Genomic DNA, 18,025 nt, shown 5'->3' with positions numbered 1-18,025 from the left:
TGGGTCCTCCCCTGAGGCCAGGGTGGGGGAGATCAGGTCCTCCCCTGATCAGGGGGTTGGGGGGGTGCTTTTCCCTGTCCTGGCTGGCCCCTGGGCTGCCCCTGTGCCATTCCTAGGTAATCACTTTCCCTTTCTGTTCCCAGAGAATTGTGGGATACCGTGTTTCCCCAAAAATAAGATCCAGCCGGACCGTCAGCTCTAATGCCTCTTTTGGAGCAAAAAGTAATATATAAGACCCAGTCTTATATTATAGTAAAATAAGATCGGGTCTTACATTAATTTTTGCTCCAAAAGATGCATTAGAGCTGATGGTCCGGCTGGGTCTTATTTTTGGGGAGACATGGTAGCATCATTGACTGGTTTCCAGCTCTGCAGTTTGGGGGCCCTAGACAGAGTCCTAAGGCTAAGAATGATTCAGCAGACAGGAAAGGTAGATGTCACCTATCTGCTTCTGGGGTCACAGAGAGCAAACCCTCACACATGCTTTTCCTGCCCAGGGACTCAGCCTGGGACACTCCAGGAAGTCAACCCCCCCTCCCCCATATCAACCTCAACCTGCCCTCTTCCCTGGCCAAAACCTGCACTTTGAGGCCCCTGAACACTCCTCTACCCTGTGAAACTAGTCTCCTCAGACCTCAGGGACAGTGGACACGAAGAGCTCACAATGACAAAAGTAATCCATGTGCCACCCGCCTTAGGGGAGGCACCCCCACCATGCCAACCATGGGGGCACCTGGAAGCTCTCTGCATGCAAAACATACCCCACCCAACCCACCCACTCCCGCTGGGTTGGGGACCCTCACGCGGAGCCGCTTGACCCCCAGTAGGCTCAGAGTTGTAAGTGAATGTTGGCTGCAGTTGTTACTCCCAGGACTCAGGCAAGATGAGATCAGTGGCTGGGAAAGGAGTCAAACCGCGGAGGACAGACGCCTGCGTGGGCCCAGCCTCAAGCCCCACCACAGTCGCCCTCACAGCCCACCTCACCAGTTCACTCTGGACATGAAAATGCACAGCTTTGTTCATTTAAAATCCAAACTTCATCTGATTCCACACCCTTCTACCTAAGCTGCTGTTTTAAACAGCCATCCTCCCTCCCGGCTTCACTTCCTTCTCCTAGGGGTCAGCATTCAAAGGCTGTGCCTGCCCCTGGCGCCCAATTTTCTACTCCTCCCTTGCCTTCCGCACTGAACTGGGCTGGAAGCAGCCCAAAGTGGGGGAGCGCCTGCATCCTGAGGGAATCCCAGCCCTGGCATTTGTCTTCTCTGAGCTGCTTTCCTCCTTGTCTAATAAATCTAGGATTAATGATAGCGACCTCACAGGGATTAGATGGGCTAACTGATGTCAAATGCCTAGAATAACTACTGAGTCCTAGCACCTTAGCTCACCTCCTTCTCCTGGGTCCATTCCACATCCTCCAGGCCTGTCCCCAGACTGCTGCAAACCGCGGGGGGGCTGCCATTACCATGCAGATCAACACCCCCACCAACCTATGGCATCAGACCTCATCAGGCCCATTCCTCTAACTTTCAAAACTTTGTAAGATGTCATTGTTTTTAACATGTCATTTTTTAATTATACATTCTATAATTTACACATGAATATGTGCTGGGAAATAGTAAAAAAAAAAATATCTAAGTAAGCAGAAGTATATACCATGAGCAGAGGCAAAGGAAAGTCTCTTTTCCTTCCCCACTCCCTTCCTTCCGTAGAGGTAACTATTGTTAACAGTTTGGACGATATGCTTCCAGACCTGTTTCTATGTTAAACATAACACACACACACACACACACGCACACACACACATGCCTATTATAATATCACAAACAGGGCTGCAATGAACATCTATGAATACATCTTTTTCTGTAGGGTGAACTCCTAAAAGTTGTATTGCTTGGTTCAAGGTATGTACCCCCATCCCCACTCCAGCTGCAGAAGGTATCAGAAGAAATGAAAACAGAGAGAGGGAGGAAGGGCGGGAGGGAAGGAGGGAGAAACTCCCTGGGCACCCCCTCTTCCACTGGATAAGGGGGACCCAGCCAGCCCCAGATGCAAGTTTCCGTTGATCACCTGCAGATTCGCGGGCCTCCTTATCTTTATTTCTCTTGGTACTCCTAAGCCTTTAGTGACGTGTATTTGAATTTCTAGCCTGTCTCAGATAAGGGCGGGACTGGGCGATGACCCGTAGGCCAGAACTGTGAGGAGGGAGCAGCACCCCCTAGGGGTGAGAATGGTGCCAGAGGAAACCCCTGGGACACTGTCCTCTGTCTCCAGAATTCAGGAGTGCGCCTGCATTTCTCTCCTCATTTGGCTCCAGACCTTGGTACTTGTGGCTCACCTGGAGCCCGGAATTCACAGCCCAGTGTGGACTCCCTTCCTCAAAACGACCTTATTAACTCCTGCAGTCTCAGGCTCCTCCTCTTCCAACAAAGCGCTGAGGTCTCTGTGGGGATAGAGCCAGGAGTGGCCTCACGTGGAAAGGTGCTGGCTCCGGTAGTAAATGGCCATCAGCTGTGGCTAGTTGGCCGTCAGCTGTAACCAATGAGCCACTGGCCACTAATATAACTGCTGTGGCTAACCTAGCAGCAAATGCGAAGCTAGCAAGAAGAAGGTGGCTGAGCTAGCAAGAGCAGACTGTGTAGTTAGCAAGTGGGGTTGGTTGGCAGAGAAGCGGATGGCAGGTTGGGGATTGTATGTCTCCTGCTTCGTGTGTCTCCAACCCAGCCACCGGTGAGATTATAGTGGTATGACTCCCCTATCTATGGCTCCGTGGGTGCTCCTTTTTGCCCTCATCATGTCCTGTGTTCCCATGTGGGAGCGGGAGCTGAGACCCCGCATGATACCCTGCATGACAGTCACACAGCTGGATCGGGTAGAGCCAAGACTCCCGACTCCTCTAGCTCTTGGCCCTTCCCTTGGGGCCTCATCCCAACCTATCCAGCCTCTGGACTCCCCAGCCTGTAGCTCTCAGCCAAATGCCCCCTGAAAAGAGCGTTTGGCTTCTGGCGGCCAGGATCGCTATTGGTCACCCCTCCTTGACACAGGGGAGCAGGGGGGAAACACAGGGTCTCCTGGTCTGGAGAAGGAGAGCAGTGTGTCAACACAGGCCCGAGATGGGACCTGTGACAGGGATGACACCTGCCAGCCTGACAGTGTTAGGCTCTCTGCTAAATATTTCATGAGTGTGAGCTCACTTATTCTTCCTAACAGTCCCATGAAGTAGTTACTATTATCCCCCACTTCTCTGCCCTGCCCCCCATTTTATAGCAAAAGACACTGAGATTTCTTGGAACCAGGGCTCCTGCAAAGCCTTAATAAAGCCCAATACCCAGCCTTTAGAGATACTTTCAAAAACAGAAGGATGCTTCTTTAATACAATGAAGCATATTTATTTCCAGTTAAGAGCTTTCTACATACTTAATAGTGAATGCACTGGAACATTCCCCAGGGCTGGGATTCAGCGGGCATACTTCTAAAGAGTTTCCCAACCAAGAAGCACTTGACAGGAGCGTAACTAATGGAATCAGAGATAAGACGTAGGGCCAGCCCCCACTGCTGCTATTATCCAGCGTTGTCCAGATGTTCTGAGAAGGGCAGTGAGACATGACTTAGAAATTAAGAATACAGATAATGGACCTGGAGATAAAATGTATCATCCATAGCAGGTAACATAGCGTTATCTCCAAGACACTTAAAATCAATTCGTTAAGATGAAAGATTTCTCTAAAATGGCTAGATTCAAAGTAAAAAAAAAAGTAATACTGTAGGTGATGTATGACCGCTTAGTCAATCCAATGACAGAAGTCACACTAAGTGCCAGGTAGTGGGTTGGCCATTATATGGAAGCCAGGCTTCCCCAGGCCTCACCTGGGATCTCCAGGGTAGTTATCACCCTCATTCGGTTGGCTCTCCCCTTCTCTCCTAACGCAGGCCTCCAGCCTCCTGCAGGGCCAGCCACTTACTTCTGGGAGTGTCGGAGGGTGGGTCTGAGGTGAGGGAGTGTGATCACCCCACCATTGCCCTATCACTGGGCCCTGGGCACTGATTCCTGGTGCTGTGAAGGCTGAGGCCCTGGAGTCAAGGCTCGTCTGGGCTCCAAGCACAATGGGAAAAGGCACCCGACAGGGTGGCAGCCGTCTCTCCATCTGCCCAAGACTCTACAGATTTTCACACTAGAAGGCCTGCATCCTGGGAAACCCTCTGTCCCAGGCAAACCATACACATCCTCAAACCTCCCCCGCGCCCCACACACTCACAGACAAATGCACACACCTGATGTCTCACGTTCTCTCCAGGCCCTGAAGCCACAATGTTTGTGCCCTGTGTCTTGCAGGGTTTACAGAGCTGGGCAAGGAGCCCTTCCAGCTTCTGTCCACAGACTTTCTCTTGGGAACTCAAGACTCACACCCATCTCTGAGCAGAACTAAAGAGAGAACAGAGCCCTGTGGCTTCTCCATTCTCCTTCCTCACACAAAGCACATGTCTCTTCCTACTCCTTCCACCATCCTGCCGAAGCTTAGGTAAAACCTGGAGCTCACACTGCACAGAAACGCCCCTGTCTAAATTCCCCCAACGCCCCGTGAGGTTGCCATTATTATCTTCACTTTACTGGAGGGGAGTGGAGGTCAGGGAGCTTAATTAACTTGTCCTAGGTCACACAGAACGCAGACAGCAGAACCAGGTTGCAAACTGTGTCCTGTGTGATGCCCAATGCATCTCTGCTGTACGATAGCTTCCATGAAAATCAGCTTTGGCAATAATGAGTTACATGCGGGAAACTGAGGAGCCAAACATCACTGGTGTGTGGGAAGCAGAAAGTGAAACACGATATACCCCAGAGCAACTGAGGGCTGCTGCATTCCCGGGAATGTAGGGTGAGATGCAGAGTGGGACACTGGTTATCAAAAGCTTGCGGGCCTAGGCTTTTAGGTCAGCCACAGGCATCATGAATCAGTCCTCTTAAAGCTTCTAATCCAAACTAACCACCACCCCCACCCCCCAGCCGCCGACCCTCCTCTCCTGATTCATCAACTCACTTCTGCTGGCCTGAGTCACCCGCCCAGAGTTCTGGGTCCCAGCCTGCCCAGGTCCCCTGGGAAAACTGTCATTCTCGTCTCTGGGGAGTGTGTCCTGTGTAAGTGTCCCCAAGCCTACTTGCAGGGGGGAGAAGGATTTGAAAAGGGGGTGGGTGAGGTTCTGGCCTAAGTGACAGTGCAGCTGGAAAAAGTCAAGGTAGCAGGCTGGGCCTCACCCTAACGAGGGTCCCAGAGTCACCCCTTCACGTACAGACTCTACTGCATGTTGCATGTGGAGGCAGCAGGCTGGACACTGAGGACACGATGACAGAAATAGCCCCTGGCGTTCAGCTGGGGCGGGAGAGAGGCATCATTCAACTTCACCAGAGTATAATTACAAGCTGATGAGTGCTGTGACGTCCAAGGAGCTCTGCGTGTGTATCACAGTAGGAAATGACTTAATCTTGGGCAGGGCGGAGTGAGTGCCAGGAAGTGTGCCCTGAGCTGAAACATGAGTGGACAGCTGTTTTTCACACCCAGCATCCATTTGTTCTTCTTATCACTGTTCATGATTTTCCTCTGGGAAACCAGTCACCCTAGTACCAGCTCAAATTATTTGGGTGGGACGTTTAGCCTGTGCCACTTCCCTGGCCACAGAAACTGAGGTAGAGGTGGGCACTTGAGCCAACCCACAGCTAATGCGTGCTGGCGTCACTGGCTGAGCCCCTGATCGAGCCGTGCCTGAAGACAGCGCTGCTTGCCTTTTCAGCTGGAACAACCAATACCTTCTGCTTTTGCTTAAGCCTCGTTGGGCCTAGTTTTTCGTCTCTTGCAACCAAAAATGTCTTAGCTGGACGAGGAGGATGAGTCAGAATTAATGAGATAAGAAGTATAGGACAGAACATTCCGGGCAGAGGTAAGAGGAAGCACTGAGCACACAGGTCCTGAAGTAAGAAGAAGGAGCAGGGCATGTTTAGGAACTGAGTCCCTTCTAAGCTGCTGGCTGCTCTGCTGAAAGCTCTTTATAAAATTGCCCTGTGAGCCTTCACAGCAAAACTCCGAGATAAGTGTGTTATCGCTCCTATTTTACCAATGAGTAAACTAAAGCTCACACAAGGGAGGCGACTGCCTCAAGGTCACAGACTAACGACACAAACCCAGGCCTCCCTGACTCTGAAATCTACGCCGTTGGTCTTCATCTCGTACGTTCTGTTCCACATGTGATCTGTTGGGACCTCAGTCCATTCCCTCCCTTCCCGCTGCTCTGACCAGCTGGTTTCTAGAGGGTTCGGCCAGTGGAGGCCCTTTAGAGATTAGAAGGCAGGGAGGAGGGAAAGCCATGCTGACTGGCGGCTGGGTTGGTGGCGGCAGTGCCGTGGGGTGAGCATTGGAGCAGCACCGCCAGCAGCGCGGCAGTGAGGTGTGGGGGCTCCTGGGGTGTATACAGCAGCTTCCTGGTCCCTGGCTAACACAGCCACACCTCGGAGGGATTGCAGGTGGGCTTCCAGACCACCGTGAAAAGCGAGGCTGCACAGTGGGAAGATGGGAAGAACCAGTGTCATCACCGCCTCGAGGCTGACGACAGAGCTGCTGGATTCACCCGCTCAGGAACCACCTGACGTCTGAACTCTGTGCCGTGTGGAGAAATAAACTTCTGCTCTTTAAGCTCTTTTGGGTCAGGTCTTCTGATACCTGCAGCCAAAGGCATTCCACCTCACATACTAGGCCACCTGTCCTTTCAGTTCTAATGGTTTGTGATTCAACTTCTCTTTTCAAAGAAGAAAACTGAGACTGGGCAAGAGGGGAATTGCCCAAGGTCCCACCAGGCATGTGTGTGGCAGAGCCCGGCCCCCCCGGTCTGCCTGCTGCATTCTCTCCCATTAATCGTTTGCCAAGCCCTTTACACAATGATGGAGACCGGCGCTAAACAGTTATGCTGCTAAGAAATGATTCATCTTCCCACTCACCCCCATTTCTCTGGGCACAGGAGAGTGCGGGATTGGATGAAGGTGACCTCAGACAAGCCCCCACCCTGCAACCTGTCCCTGTGGCTGTGCCGCTGGCGCATGCAGGATACAGCAGTCTGAGGGGGGCAGGACTCTCCCCGCACATAATTACACGCTTGGCAGTGGTGGTGCTGCCAGCTTGTTGGCCACCCGACAACTGTGCTCCCAGCAGAGCCATAAGACCAGAAGGGCAAGTTCAAAAGGCCCCTCGTCCTTCTGGAGTGTGGCAGCGTGCCAGCGCCCACGTGAAGGCGGCAGGGAGCTCAGGGACTGCAGTTTCTGGCCTCCCTTTGGGAGAAGAGCAGACTTGGGTCCATTTGGTGATGTCCTGGACCCCAGTGGCAACTTCAGAGATTCTCCTTGTTGCCGGCCATCCAAGGGACAGAGCCTGGGACTGCTGCTGGAAGGAGCCCAATCCCAGAGCTAAGCAGGGACCCTCAGATAGGCGAGAAAGAAGGAGAAGAATCTCATCCCCACTCGGAGACTGACCACAGACAGAACCCTCCTGTCATTACAGTGAGCATTTTTCCTCCTCTGCTTTTATTTTTAACTCACCAGGACTATTTAGGCATGCTAAAGGGCTTTCTCCCCCTGACCACCAGCTGGACGGCCACCGCGTGAGAGAACCTGGGTCTCAACTACCAGCTTAGCCACACCAAACTAGGCTTCGGACTGAGTTTTTGCACCCAACCCTCACAACACCCAGGAAGTAGGCTTTACTATTTCCCCACGTGGCAGAAGAGGAAATTGAGGCACAGCTAGGCAGTGGCTGAGATACAACAAAGCCCTCTCTTCAAGGGTTGGGCTGGGAGAGACGGCCCAGCTCTGCTTGCCTGCATGCCCTTCAGAAAACCCCTGATATATGCCACTTGTCCTGGGTGCTTTGGCCCCATTATTCCTCCAGTACAGGCCAGAAGGGGGAGCCTGGCTCCCAGGTTCTGGAAATTCATGTCTGTACATAACCCTGCCCTGTGCCCTCACCCCTGGCCTGACAACCCACCCTCAGTCTTAGCCACAAACCCAGATACTGTGTTTCCCCGAAAATAAGCCTCAATGGAAAATGAGCCCCAGCAGGAGTTTTCAGAATGACATCCCCTGAACATAAGCCCTAACGCGTCTTTTGGAGCAAACTTTAATATAAGACCCGGTCTTCTTTTCGGGGAAACACGGTAGCACAGGCGCTCCTGAGGCCAGTATTTCCAGGAACAGCGATGCTTTGTTAGAAACAAGGCCACTCAGGTCTGATGCAACACCTATGGGAGTAGGTTCCCTCCCAAGGTGGCCCCTGGAGAGGTACCTGCGGCAGTGTGTCCCCTCCGAGGCTACTGCATGCCACACGGGCTGCTGCCAGGTCTCTCCCGAGGGCTTAGGCTTATGCAACTTTTTCTAGGATTTAATCTCCTTCCTCTTTGTGGTTCATTATCATGTCTGTGTCTGAATGGATTTTGCACAGGGCGTATGGAAGTGGGCGAGGAGTGGCTGACTAGCCGGGAGGGACGGTGGGTCAGGCCACCCCGTTCCTTTAAGAACTAGAGACTTTCAAATGGCTTTTTGTCAAAGGAACCAAGAACAGGAAGCCCTGAAGCCTTTGGTGAGGTGGGGGGTAGAGACTTCACCATGACGTCAGCCCCCCCTCCCGGTGAGGTGCCCCTATAGAAAACACTGGACGTTTTCAAGACAAACCCCTTGATGTGCACAACTGGCAGCACAACAGACTGGTCTCCAACAACCCCAGCAACTGTCAAGGCTTTAGTCCTCTATTGTTTGGATGCAGTGCAGCTGCTGGGACACAAAGCCCCCACATAATAGAAGCTTAAACAACACGGAAGGAAGTCATCAGAGAGCCAGGCTCAGGGGATCCAGACATAGGACAACCTGAAGCGCTCAAAGTCCCCATGCCAGCGCCATGCTAGAAGCTCAGTCAGCATGTGGCCCTACCTCATGGTTCCAAGCTGGCTTCTCTCCACATGGAGAACGTGAGGTGACCATCTCCCCTGGTGTGCCCAGGACGGAGGGACCGCCCAGAATGAGGGACTTGCTGTTTTACAACCAGGAGAGCCTCAGGCAAACCTGCTGAGTTGGTCACCCCAGAAGGACAAGGCCCGTCCCCTAAGGACACTTTTTGGAAGTCATACAGTGTGTTTCTTTTATCTCACCTCAAACGCAGATGCAGTGTTTTCATTCAGTTGTCACCTCTACTTTTCTGCTTGGCTGCAGTTAAAATTTCCTTCAGCGATGCAGCTTCCAGCCATCCTGGGTGTCCTCACCCGTTACTCCTAAATCCAGACAGAAGACTTTCACAGGCTGCGGGGGACACAGCCTCCTGAACCCCAAACTGCCATCCAGGCCGGGGCTGGGTTTCCTTACGGAAAAGCTTCCAAGGCAAGGAAGTCTCAAGACCATGGGGAAGTCAAAGAGAGGGCACCAACCTTCCCCTCCTTTTCCCTTTCCTTCCTCCCTCGTCAGACATGAGGTACAGAAGACACCCCCAACGCAGACAAAATGGACACAGCTCCTATGTCCACGAGCTTCCAGACTAGCCTACGGGACAGACCATTAAACAATCCTGTGTAACAGGTATGACAAGGGCCAAGAGAGGAAATCGGGATGTTACAGGGGGCCTAGAGCAGACGCCCAATCCAGAGCTGAGTACTCGGGGGGCTTCCTGCCGGAGACAGATGAGGATGGACCAAGTGACTAAAGGGAGTGTCCCAGTATACGAAGCAGCCTATAGGGGAGCCACTGGGCAGGGGAGAGCATGACTCCAAGGGACTGGATGCAGCCCAGTGGGGCTGGAGCTGGGATGGGGAGGGGCTCCCAATGACATGAGGGGGTCATCAGGGCTTAGGTCACACTGTCCTCCTGAGCCATGAGGAGCAGTTGGCACTGTCTGAGAGCCAGCTACCTCCTAACCACCCCGCTGCCCTCCCACCGCTCAGCCGCTGTCCAGGGCTGAGCCCGTCCATCCCATCATGCAGAGGCCTGGTGTGCACGGCTAACAGGCTGGGAAGGCAGCCGGACTGCAGGAAGGTACCCTGCCTGGTCCTAGCGGAGCTGAAGATGCGCCAGCCCTGCCCACGGCTGCCTTGTGGGTAATGGGCCCCTTTGTGAAAGGATGTCCCACCCTGTGCCACGTGCCCGCCACTGGGCACTGTAGCCCCCTCCCTTCCTTCTAGAACTGGGCCCTGCTTTCCCACCTCCTCTGGTCAAGAATCATCCTGACAGCGTGTTCTAGCAGGACCTCGGATGGAGGCCTCGGGAGCTCTCTGTCAGGAGAGCATAACGGGGGCACCCACTCCTGGGGGGGCGGGTGCACATAAAACCCTGACTCCCGGTCACATGATGCTTTCTGTGTTGGTCACCGCTTGTTGGTCACCCTGGTGGATGAGAGTGAGCGGTGTGGTTAGCGACCGCTAGGGGATTGCGAAGCTGTAGTGGTTTGGCATAGTCCTTTATTTTTTCGTAATTCAATTTAAACCTGACTCCAAGCCACTATCCCAGTGAGCTGGCAAGAGATTCGGTCTCAGGCATATCACTGAACTGCCCTCCTCCAACCCCAAAGTTTGGTCAAGGTCTCAGGGTCTCAGGCACTGAAGCCTCGGGCTGCTGGCCCATTTGGTCACACCAGGGCTACAAGCCTATTCACCATCCCAGCCTTGTGCTTCCTCTGGTTTGGGGGGCCTGGCTGCTGTGGGGAGCCCCTTGGGGTGGGAGGATTATGGGGGAGGGATGTGAGCTCTGTGCCTACGGCCCCCCTCCCTGAGAGCACCTGGTAGCCATTCCCTCCAAGGCCTTGTCACGTCCTGGACACCGCCTAGAATCAGGGCACAGGACTCTCCCCACTCTTCCCTGCCCTTTCCCTTCCTGGGTAAAAATCTCTCCTTCTCCCTCATTGCTGCTCCCAAAGACCCACTCTGTCTTCCTTCTCCTTCCAGCACACAGCTCGGAATCTGTATTGAAGGGGCTCCCATTACAGGAGAGGGACTCCTGCCGTGGGATGCGAGGTCCTGCCAGCAGAATTTTGTTTTCAGGTCCTACCTACCTTCGGAGGCTCTGATCTCCTCTGACATCTTGGGGTTCTGCCCTCTGCAGCTGGGGCTCCAGGCTGGGGTGGGTCATCCATAGTCCTGCGGCACTGGGACCCATTGCCACGGCGTCTGGGGAACTGCTCGGAGGCAGCAGCCAGTGCCTCCACCCCACCTGGTGGACGAAGGGAAATCGCAGCCTGAAGCTGTCGGCATGTTTGCAACAGCTCCCCTGTTGGGAAGAATCACTACTTTGCTACTTTATTGATACAAGACAATCCTCAGTTTTATCTGCTTCCAAATGCTCCATAAGCAGACATCTTTGATTCCTACCCCCGAGCTGCTTCAGGTATCCATTGCTGTGTAATTAACCGTTGCAAACCTAGTGGCATCAAACAACCACCGTCTATTGTATGGGGAACCCTCGGTCTGGCCTGTCTCTGCTCCATGTTGAGGCTGGAAACACTAGAACGGCTGGGGCGGGAACCACCTAGAGGCTTCTTCACTCATATTAGCATTTTGGCCGGAATGACTTCAAGACTGGACACAACTCTACCTGTTACCACTCCACTGGCTTGGGCTTCTTTACAACACGGCTGCCTCAGGGTACAGAGACCTCTACACTGTGGATCAGGGTGCCAAGAGTGGGTATCCCCATGAACAAGGCCAAAGCCACATGGCCTTTTAGGACACAGTGCTGTGGTCTGAATGCATGTGTCTCCCCAAAATTCATAGGTTGAAGGCCTAATCCCCACGGCGATGGTATTGCTCTCTCCCTGCCACGTAAAGGGGACCGTCTGCACACAAGGAAGAGGGCCTCCACCGGACACCTACGCTGCCAGCACCCTGCTCTTGGACCTCCCAGCCTCCAGAACTGTGAGAAATAAACGTTGTTCAAGCCACCTCGTCCATGGCATTGTGTTACCGCAGCCCAAACTGACTGAGAAGCCGCATAGCATCATTCCCACCGGACTCGATTGGTCACAGTGGTAACAAGCCTGCCCAGGTGAGAGCAGAGGGGACCTGGGCGGGGTTCTCGATGGGAGGAGCATTACAGAATTTGCAGCCATCTTTAAAACCACCACAGAGGCCCAATACCATTCATCAGAATAAGAATAATTTACTTTAAAGTATTTTATACATGTGTCTGTTCATTGGGTAGATTAATGAGGAAGCCAATGTATTATAATGGTTTAGAGTCTGGGATTAAAATTAAACAGAACTGGGTTCAAAATCTGCCTCAGCCATTGAGCCACGTGTCCTGCAGCAAGTTATGTCGCTTCTCGACATCGCAGTTTCCTCCTCTGTAAAATGGGGATAACACCCACCTTAGAGTGTTGGGTTTTTTTTCCCCAAGGATTACACAGAATAGTGCATGGAAAGAACTTGTCCCGCAGTCAGCATTCAGAAAATATTAGTCCCTTTTCTTTAAGTTAGTTCAAAAGTTCCATTATTTCTGTTACCTCATGCTTTTAAAGATGTGCTACCATTGCAAGTCTTTGTAACTATATGGGAAGAATAGCTGCCTTTCTTCAGGGGACAACAGCCCCATTCTTTTGGGGACCTGCTCATCACTCCCCCTCCAATCACGCTGTCCAAAGAGGAGCTGCCACCTTCTGCCTCCCGGTCTCAGGGATTGCTCGAGGAATGGACAAAAGAACCAGAGTGGACGAATCATCACATCCCACCTCCCAGGTTTTAAGGATTGGCCTGGGGAACGGCACATGTGCTAAGGATCAGTAACACTCTTGGTGATTCGTGTTTTTGTCCAACGAGCCATCAGGGAAGTGAAGTACCATGGGAATCCATGGTTTTCTGATGGCCATGACCCCAGCTTTATGGAGAAAGCCAACTCAGTAGAAGGTCCCTGTGTAGGAAGACACAAACACGATGAAAAGCAGGGACTGAGAAGCAGGGGTCCTGGAGCCATGAGGTACCTGGGTTCTGTCGCCTGCAGCTGTTCCCCTGCCCGTCCTGGTGTAACACAGGAGTCCATTCGTACCTCCCGTCCGAAGCTATTTGGTGGAAACTTTTCAGTAGGCGAGCCATCTGAAAGCCAGCCACCAGACTTTCTCACCCTTGGATTCTGTTCCGACTGATGACCCTGGTCCCAGCCTCAGCGTTTGGCCATGAGCTGGCTAAGAGCTGCTGACATGCCAATAAGGGCATGTCCCAAGCTTTGATACAGTTTTTTTTTCCTCCTCTAATTGAGGCAGTGGCTTTGAGAAAAACAGTTTGGTTAGAATATAAGCAAGTGATGTCTCCAGAAGTAGAAAAGAATCCTACTGAGAAAGTCGGTTTCAGGAGATAAAAGCAATCTTTAATGTATTAAATGAGTTTCTCATCCCATCCCTGTACGACGCTTCTTTTTTCGTGGAAAGAAAACCAGACAAGCTTTGCTTGTAGAAGAATGCGTCCTCCGCCAGTTGGAGCTCAGTGACAGAAGCAGCCCCCGCTGTGGCTCCTGGAGCCGCACCGAGCTCACTCACCTGGGTTTCAGCACATGCAGTCACCGGACACACGGTGTTTACTGACATCTCAGAGAGTCTGTAGCATTCCGATAACAATATCTCCTTTCCTGTTTGTTCATCAGGAACCGCGCGTGGAGGAGGCAAAGCCTACCTGTCTTGCTCTTCTGGGCCGTTGGCAGAGATCCCAAATAATGCCATAAACAAGGTGGACGTGAGTCCTCTCTCACTAAGGTCTGCACTATGGTGGCAGCCTTGCTCCAAAAGGCGTTAGGGGCCCCGGCTCCTTCTAACTCATGGCTGCCCAATACCTAGGCTGTTGCCCTTGGCTCCGTAGTCTACGTGGGCCCACCTTCTCAGTTGTATTTCAACTGGCATGGAGCAGAACTGTGAGATGGACCGGGGACATGAAGAATGAACCCCTTCATCTAAGGAATAAGTCAGCAAACCACAGCCTGTGGGCTGGCCACCTGTTTCTGTAAACTCAGTGTTATTGGAACATAGCCACTCTCATTTGCTTAGGTATTGTCTAAGCTGGGTATCTGCAACGGAGATAATATGGCCAGCAAACCCTAAAATATTTACTTTCTGGCTCTTTAAGGAAAAGTTTGTTGACCTCTTCTCGAAGGACATAATCCAGAGGCCGTCTACTTGACTTGCACTGACTAGACCTTAGCCACATGGACACACCTCGCTTCAAGGGAGGCTGGAAAACGTAGTCTTTGCTAGTGGCCATTCGCCCATGTAGACTGTATTAGTTATTAGTTACGGAAAAAAAGGAGGATGACTATTGCAGGACAACCAGCTGTCTTTCCTATTCTGGGTCAAGTGTCCTCAGTCAGATTTTGGTGCCTGTCCTTTTAAAATTCCGAGCTTATAAACCAGGTTCCTATATTCATTCATAATTATGTTGATTTCTTTTGTCACCTCTGCCTTCCCTTCCTCATTGGGATATTTTGCCACAGCAGAACCAGAATCCCATTCAAGAGCTCACTTTCTTCTCAGAGTCTCCCTCCTGAATGCCTTTGTCTTCAGGTGGAATAAGTGCCTGGCTGTGTCGGCCTCCCCTTCACTTCCAGTCACACAGTGTCTGCTGGCATGATTGCTCCACGTCACCATTCCACATCTTTCTCAGGGCTTCATCCAAAGCAGCAATTTCCCTCCACTCTGGGAATGGAAAGCATCCCCCAGGCAAGTTAGGAACTTGCTGTACTCTTGGTGGTGGGTAAGTAGGAGACCTAGCAGAAGTCCCCAAAGATAAGGTCCCTCCCACCCTTTCCTGCCACAGCCTATCTCTGCATCCCTTTGTGAAATGGGCCCAGCCTTTCTCCCATTCTCTCCCTCAATGGCAACTGCTCTTCATGTTTCCCCCCAACATGCAAGCTCAGTTTTGGGGATTTCTGAAGCAGGCACGTAGCTTCTTAATACTCTTCCTTCCAAATCGGTCTGCCTCCTTTAAATACCCTCCCAAGACTATATCCATCTTTAGTCCCATCACAACATCCTGGTTCCACCCACGAGAACATATTTACCATCCAGTGTTCTGGCTTCAATCTTGGACTTGCTCATGACTCACGCGCTGTGTGCACATGAGTGCAGAACAACTTAGAATCAGGTCTGAGGCAAATCTTGAAACTATTATGTACTATGTGAGAAACAAAGGAAAGACCTAAGGATTTCCTGCTCAGAGAAGGGAAGCCTAGATGGTCACCATCTTCCAACAGTTGAAGGGCTGTCATTTGGAAAAGGGATTAGAACATTTCTGTAAGGTTTGGCTTTTTTAAAAAATCATGAGCAAGTCTTACTTTGGTAAATAAATAAAGATATGCACGTGAGATGGGAATGGCAAAAGTGGGGTGAAAGGTCAAAATCAAAAAGAAGCTTCTGAGACGCAGAGTCGTCCAATACGAAATGGGTTGTGTGAGGCTCTTGTTTTGATGGGGTTCAAGCAAATGATGAGGGACCTGACCACTTGACCGCATGTGGAGTGGGGAGTTTAACAAAGCAGCTATCCTAGGCAGTAGCCTTTGGATTACAAAGGAAAAGGGACCTTCTCACCGTTGCTCAGGTTAGAGGGGATTTCCAGAGGGAATTCAGCTCTCATTTTCTCCAAGGAAAAGCTAAGCAACTTGGCTGCAGGAAGGGTGGGAGTGAGCTCAGCTCCAGGCCAACTCCTCTGTGGTGACTCAGCTCAAGCTCTGTCTCTGGGGTTTTTTAGTTCAAATTCTTCCCTGAGCATCTGAAAGCCCGTTGGCAAGACTGGGTTTGGCTTCCCCTGAGTCAGGCGTTCAGTCCTGGTTCAATCAGCGATGGTCTTGGGGGTGGAACCTTGTGATTCAGACCTAAGAGCGTGGTGACAGAGACATCCATGCCATGGGTGTAAAAATTCTCAGGAACACTGGGAGGGGCTGGCACCCTCAAAATGATGGTTCGGATCCTGTCCACACTCAGGGCTCACTAATTCTGAGTCACAAGTCATTCCAGGCAGACGATGTTCTTCGTGTGGTTGTAAAGAGGTCAGGATAATTCACGCTCAGCTGAAGGCGGGCGCTCGAATTAAAGTGAGGGGTCGGCAGAGGTGAGAGCAGGGCCATGGGAGGCAGTGGTGGGAAGGGAATAGCTGCAACCCACTGGGCAACCCACAGGCCTTGGGGGTGCCCACTCAGATAGGCACTGTCTACGTGCTGGACAAAGCCACCCACAGGCTGAATTACAGGTTGTACTACACCTGTGTCAATACAGTTGTTTTTCCATGTAGTTTTAAAATAAACGTTTAAATTTTAGAATAGTTTTAGATTTACAAATAGGCTGCACAAATAAGACACAGTTCTCACATACCCCACACCCAGTTTCGGCTATTGTTAACAGCTTACATTACTATGGTACATGCTCACAACGAACGAACCAATGTTAGTATGTTATTAACTATACTCCATACTTTATTTGGATTTCCTTGGTTTTCCCCTAATGTCATTTTTCCATTCCAGGATCCCATTCAAGATACCTGTGTTAGTTTCCCAGGGCTGCCATAACAAATTACCATAAAAGTGGTATATTAAAACAATAGAAATTTATTCTCTCACAGTTCTGGAGGCCAGAAGTCTGATCCACAGGGCATGCTCCCTCTGAATCCTCCCGTGTCTCTTCCAGCTTCTGGTCGTTCCAGGCGTCCCTTGGCTTGTCACCATGGGGCTCATACCTTGGAGCTGGTGACTCTCATCTGTTTCCCTCTTCTCGTCGCCTTCACTATGTATCTCTGTGCCTGTGTGTCTCAAATTGCCCTCTCCTTTCTCTTACAAATCATTGGACTTAGGGCCTACCCTACATCCGAGATAATCTCATCCTGCGATACTTCATTATCCCCGTATTCCCTTATTTCCAAATACGGTCACACTCACAGGTACCAGGGGTGAGGACTTGGATATATTGTTTGTGGGGACATAATTCAACCCACGACAGCACCACATTACATTTAGTCTCCGACAGTGTGCACACACGGTGACAGCCCGAGAGGAGCTGCGGCAGGGAAAGGGGCTTAGTCTGGGAGCTGCAGAGAGCAAGGCAAGGGCCTGGCCAAGGGGCATGAAAATCAGGCTGCCACTCCACTCTGTAGAGCTAAGAGGGAGGCCTCAGACCCTGAGAACAGGAACCGCAAGTCAGACTGTGGGTGTTGCAAGGAGCAAGGCCAGGGCCCAGTGGAAGCCAAATCCACGACGGAGCAGAAGCAGCACCGGGCTGACGGGGGCCCAGCAAGGTAAGTGCTGACTGACCAGGCTCCATATTCCCTCTGCCTCAGGCCAGTGCTAGCCCGAACTGGGAAGCCAACCTGACAGAGGGGGTCAGGGGACAAGGGCCCAGTGACTACAGGGACAAGTATCTCACAAGTCACTGCAGCCAAAGCTACAGGAATGGAGAACTGAGATGGGAACAGCAGAGACAAAAGGGAGGAGGCGGGGGCACACAGCGCGACAGGACTCTGGAGATAAAGGCGGAGGGGCTGGGAAAACACAGAAGCCTAACCTGCTGGTCAGAGGGCTTGTGGTGGGGACAAAGGGTGGGGGAAGGAGGTGACGGCAAGTATACAAGAGACTTCCTTGACAGCTAGCAGCCCAGCCAAGACATTAAACACCACAGCTTGTGGAACTGGATGGCCTGGATTCAAATTCTGCCTCTTCATCTCCCAGCTGTGTCACTCTGGGCAAGTTACTTAAGCTCTCTGGGCCTCGACTAGGGATACGAATAGTACCTGCCTCATAGGGTTGCTGTAAAGATTGAGTTAGAATATATGCAGCACTGAGAACAGTGCTTGGCACACGGTGCTGTGTACACATATGTGAGCAGCACAATTACGTAGTTTGAGCATTAACCAATATTTCCCAAATTGTGTTCAACAGAATCTTCAACTAAGAGATGCCTCCATAAAAAAGGTTCTTACAGTAAAATAAATTTGGAAAATGTCTCCTGTCATATCCACAAAATCTGACAAGCCCATAGTACAAAAAAAAAAAAAAAGA

The 18,025-nt window shown here is 51.6% G+C and overlaps 1 protein-coding gene across 2 annotated transcripts in view; it reads right to left on the bottom strand.

Moving 5' to 3' along the window:
• PDE8A (phosphodiesterase 8A) overlaps nucleotides 1-11,200 on the bottom strand; it is a 108,502-nt gene extending 97,302 nt beyond the window's left edge. The window contains exons 1-2 of one of the 2 annotated variants that reach the window (XM_019743466.3): nucleotides 11,061-11,200; nucleotides 9,175-9,294 (exon numbers count right to left, since the gene is read on the bottom strand). In XM_019743466.3, coding sequence (XP_019599025.2) covers nucleotides 9,175-9,200 — 26 coding nt within the window. In that variant the 5' untranslated portion in view covers nucleotides 9,201-9,294; nucleotides 11,061-11,200. Of the gene's footprint in view, nucleotides 1-9,174; nucleotides 9,295-11,060 lie in introns of those variants that run through there. The other variant, XM_019743465.3, reaches the window with a different exon arrangement.
• Between the last annotated feature and the right edge of the window lie 6,825 nt (nucleotides 11,201-18,025).

This window comes from Rhinolophus sinicus, chromosome 13 (assembly GCF_057876585.1).
Source record: "Rhinolophus sinicus isolate RSI-liver-muscle chromosome 13, RSI-T2T, whole genome shotgun sequence".
NCBI classification, from domain to species: domain Eukaryota; kingdom Metazoa; phylum Chordata; class Mammalia; order Chiroptera; family Rhinolophidae; genus Rhinolophus; species Rhinolophus sinicus.
This window is presented reverse-complemented; position numbering and strand designations above follow the sequence as displayed.